The following is a 4,470-nucleotide window of genomic DNA, read 5'->3' as shown; positions in this document are numbered from 1 at the left end:
AGGAAGAGGGGGAGAGGGGCCGGCCCCAGGATGTCCCTCCCACGGGCCTGGGAGCTCCCCAGAGGAGACCAAAACGCAGACGGAGCTCAGTCCTGTGAAGTCCCGGTCAGCGTCTGGACCTCACTTAGCCCTGCACCTGGCCGCTGTGGGTACCGAGGCCCACAGGGACCCCGAGCAGTGGCAGCCGCTCTCCCAGCCTCCCAACTCCTGGCCGGGTGGCTCTGGCCGTGGGGGCTGAGAGCCGGGATGTCTGCGTGACCAGGCACAGCCCGGGTGTCCAACTGGGAGGAGGACTCTGGTCTCTGCCAGGAGCGAGGCTGGGAGCCGGACCCAGCCAGTGAGATGCGGTCAGACACGCGGGCTTCCTGGAGGTCGGCGAAGAGCACATGCAGGTGTGGGGACGGCCAGTGACCTGTGCCCCCCATGCAGTTACTGCGTGACTTCCCAGACGAGCTGCGGGCCGACGTCGCCATGCACCTGAACCGGGAGATCCTGCAGCTGCCGCTGTTTGGGCCTGCAAGCCGGGGCTGCCTGCGGGCACTGTCCCTGCACATCAAGGCCTCCTTCTGTGCCCCGGGCGAGTACCTGCTGCGCCGCGGGGACGCCCTTCAGGCGCACTACTACGTGCGCTCCGGCTCCCTGGAGGTGCTGAGGGACAGCACGGTGCTGGCCATCCTGGGTGAGGAGCCGTCCCCAGGGCCGTGGGGAGAGCCAGGCATCTGGGGCCGTACTCCTCTCCCTAACCCTTGGCCTTCCCCGTGACTGTTCCTCAAGTCCGCTGGTCCTTTCCTGTTGCCCATCTCCTACCCCCAATGATCGTTGGCTGATGACCCAAGCTCCGTTGGCCTTTCCTCTTTAACCGGCCACGGCGTGAGTGACAGCCCAGCTCCACTGGTCACTCCCCAACCCTCCCACGCAGCCACTTAGGCCTCCCTGCCTCCATCTGTCACCCTCCACGACCTTTTCCCAATTCCCTTGATCTCCACAAGCCCTTGACCCAGCCCTTGTGAACATCCTTCAGCATACTGATCATCCCTCGGATCCATCAGCCACCCGTTTTCCGGCCATTATCAGTCCATCCATCCATCCATCCAACCATCTTCAGCCCCCTGCCCCAGCTGACTGCTGCTGTCCCTCCCTGCAGGGAAGGGGGACCTGATTGGGGCAGACGTCCCTGAGCCGGGGGCAGGCCCGGGCTTTGTGCTGAAGGCCGGCGCTGATGTCAGAGCCCTGACCTACTGCGGCCTGCAGCAGCTGAACAGCCAGGGGCTGGCCGAGGTCCTGAGGCTGTACCCCGAGTACGGGGTCGTCTTCCGGGCCAGCCTGCCCCGCGACCTCACCTTCAACCTGCGCCAGGGCGTTGACACCAGCGTATGTGGACCCCGAGGTCCCTTCTTCCAAAGCTGACCCCCCAGCCCCAGACAGCCCGGGTGACACCCTGGTCCCTGGGGATGTCAGCTCGGCCTCTCCCCTCTCCGACCCCAGCTGTGCTCCTCCCTGCTTCCAGCTTTGACCCATGTTCTGGGGGCACGTTGGCCTCGCCCCGATTCCTTGAGCCGGAGTTGGGGGTGTCTAGTTGTTTCTACACGACGGCCCCATATGCCTCACACCTGGGCCCCGCTGGGTGGGTCAGGGTGGGGGGCCGGCCCGAACCTCTGGTGTCCCCACAGGCCCTCAGCCGCTCTGCCCGGTCCCCCCGCCTCTCCCAGGTAACCCCCTTTCTGGGCGCTGGGTGGGGACCCTGCTCCCCCGTTCCCCAGGAAGGGCCTGCTGTCCCCGCTCCCGCAGCACTGCTGTTCCCTCTGCCCACAGCCGCGCACCAACAGCCTCGGCTCTTCCTCAGACAAGACTCTGCCGTCCATCACGGAGCCAGAGGGCGGCTCCGGGGCGCCCAGGGGGGGTCCTCTTCCCCTGCGGCTCTCCGCTGCCCGGAGGCCCCCTCAGCTTCTCATTGCCCCGCCGGGAACCTGCGGACCTCGAGACCTCAGTCCCCGGTGAGACGCCGCCTCCCGTGCCCTTTCTGTACCCCTCCGGCTTCTAGAACCCTTGCGGGGCGCCGTCCCCGGCGTTCCCACACGTGCTGTCTCCTGTACCTCAGCTGCCCTGCCCGGAGGCCCCCTCAGCTTCTCATTGCCCCGCCGGGAACCTGCGGACCTCCAGACCTCAGTCCCCGGTGAGACGCCGCCTCCCGTGCCCTTTCTGTACCCCTCCGGCTTCTAGAACCCTTGCGGGGCGCCGTCCCCGGCGTTCCCACACGTGCTGTCTCCTGTACCTCAGCTGCCCTGCCCTGCCCACCCCTCTGACCGGGGCCCCCTCCGGTCCATGGCCAAGGCCCCTTGGCCCTCTACCTGCACCGCTCAGGCCTGTACACCTTCCGTGTGCTGACGGGCACTGCCCCATCCCCAGGGTAGTGGATGGCATCGAGGACTCGGGCCCCACGGCTGAGGCCCCTACGTTCCGGCTCAGCAGGAGGCCTGAGCCCCCAAGGCCCTGCTCCCAGGGCCCCCTGGCAGGTAAGGGCCAGTGGCAGATGTCAGCTTACAGCTCACCCTTCACACCTGCCACCCATCCATCCATCCCACATGCCAGGCACCAGGCTAGGAATGCACAGAAACACTCGTGGGGGATCCCCTCCCACTGTGGGGGACGACTGTGTGTCCAGATAAGGGATTCTGGAATCAGGTACAAAATACAATTGAGACAAAAAAAATGACTCCGTTAGGAGAGGACAGGACACGTGAGCTGCTGGCATGGTGGCCCATGCCTGTGATCCCAGCCCTCTTGAGGCTGTAGTGGAGGATCACAGCTCTGAGCCCAGCCTGAGGAACTCGGTGACTCAATGCGATCTTGTCTGAAGATAAGAAATTGAACAAAGGCCTGGGGATGCAGTTCAGTGTGAAGGCCCTGGATTCAGTCTCCAGTACAAGAAAAGAAAACGTGGTTAGGGCAGGACTTTGGCCTGTGGAGCAGGACAGCCGTTGGAAGGCACCAGGGTGCACACAGCAGACGGACACTGGTCTGGGCCTGGAGAGGCTGGGGATGATCTGGGGAGTTCCAGGGCCTGCAAACCAGCCGAGGACCTTGGGTTTCCGGGTCCCCGACACCACAGCCCTTTCTCCCCTGCTCCCTGCCCGGCCCACCACAGAGTCCCTGTCCCTGTCCCAGCCTCACCCTCACCCCTGTCCTGCAGGCACCAGGACGAGCCCAGAGCTGGCCACAGAGGCAGAGGCAGTGAAGGAGAAAGTCTGCAGGCTGAACCAGGAGGTGGGTGAGGCGGGCGCCCATGGTCCTGGGGCTCAGGAGCCAGGGTCCTGGGTTCCGACCCTCTCACCGGCTGTGCCAGCCCCAGGAGCTCTCTAGACTTGAGTTTCCTCACCCAAAAATGGGAGAAATCCAGTCCAGCCCTGCGGTGAGGCCCCTCCTCTGACCCCTGCTCGCTCTATGCGGCCCCAGCCCTGCGAAATGAGCCTGGGGAGGAGGCTTTCGTGTCTGGGGAACCCGGCCTGGAGGAGCCCAGAGCCTGTGGGCCACTCCCCAGGGATCCCAGACCTGTGTTGTCGCCATAGCGCAGCCAGGCCCACCCCAGGGAGTCCTGCCCGGGCTCTGATAAACAGCTGGCACCCCAGGGGCAGAGCCTGAACCAGGGCAGGACCCGCCCCACACTGGAGATAGGGGAAGGCCTGTTTCTCACTGCCACAAGCGTCTTCCACTTTGAGACCAGTGGTCCCCAAACCTGAGTGTCTGTCAGCTCTTAAAGTACAGATTCCTGGTGAGTGTGCAAGTGCCCGCCTGCCATCCCAGCACTCTGGGAGGCTGAGGCAGGAGGGTTAAGAATCCAAGCCCAGTGGCAGGGGACGTAGCTCAGGGGCACCATGCCTGCTTGGCAAGCGCCAATTCCTGAGTTCGATTCCCAGTACCCTCCCCCAAAAATTCAAGCCCAGTTTGGGCACTTTAGTAATTCAGTGAGACCCTGTCGAAGTAAAAAGGGCTGCGGATGTGTAGCTCAGTGTGAAGACCCCAGCCCGGGGGTCAGTCTCAAGTGCTGAAAATAATGCAGATTCCTGGGCCTTGCTCACCTTGGGATAGAGCTGGGGTGGGCCCAGGGATCTTCCAGGCGTTCTGTGACTGACTGCATTGGCAAGAGTGTGAACACCACGGAGCAGGTGCTTGAGCTTGTGAGGGCCTGGCCCGGCCGCGGCTCTCGGAGCACGAGTCTACATTTAGTCACAGGGAGGGAGGGGAACAGCACCGCCTGCTGCCCAATCCCTCTTGGAAGGATACTGCGGTGTCTGTCCCGGGCCTTCCTCCCAGGGTGAGGGTGCGGAGCTCCGAAAACCAGAGGGCAGCACCTGTGGCACTGTGAGACACCTCCACGTGTCTTCGACAGATTTCTCGCCTCAACCAGGAAGTGTCCCAGCTGAGCCGGGAGCTGCGGCTAGTGGCCAGCCTGTTGCAGGCCCGCCTGGGCCC

The 4,470-nt window shown here is 64.3% G+C and overlaps 1 protein-coding gene across 1 annotated transcript in view; it reads left to right on the top strand.

Moving 5' to 3' along the window:
* Positions 1 to 4,468, top strand: part of Kcnh4 (potassium voltage-gated channel subfamily H member 4) — a gene marked incomplete at its 3' end in the record, with an annotated part of 15,079 nt that extends 10,611 nt beyond the window's left edge. The window contains exons 11-17 of the mRNA XM_010635556.1: positions 412 to 679; positions 1,145 to 1,371; positions 1,671 to 1,709; positions 1,813 to 1,953; positions 2,042 to 2,513; positions 3,191 to 3,264; positions 4,388 to 4,468. Coding sequence (XP_010633858.1) covers positions 412 to 679; positions 1,145 to 1,371; positions 1,671 to 1,709; positions 1,813 to 1,953; positions 2,042 to 2,513; positions 3,191 to 3,264; positions 4,388 to 4,468 — 1,302 coding nt within the window. The remainder of the gene's footprint in view (positions 1 to 411; positions 680 to 1,144; positions 1,372 to 1,670; positions 1,710 to 1,812; positions 1,954 to 2,041; positions 2,514 to 3,190; positions 3,265 to 4,387) is intronic.
* Between the last annotated feature and the right edge of the window lie 2 nt (positions 4,469 to 4,470).

Source organism: Fukomys damarensis, unplaced genomic scaffold (assembly GCF_012274545.1).
Source record: "Fukomys damarensis isolate Sample0158 unplaced genomic scaffold, DMR_v1.0_HiC HiC_scaffold_13, whole genome shotgun sequence".
Taxonomy (NCBI): Eukaryota; Metazoa; Chordata; class Mammalia; order Rodentia; family Bathyergidae; genus Fukomys; species Fukomys damarensis.
Note: the sequence above shows the minus strand (reverse complement) of the source record. Positions and strands in the feature narration are given on the sequence as shown.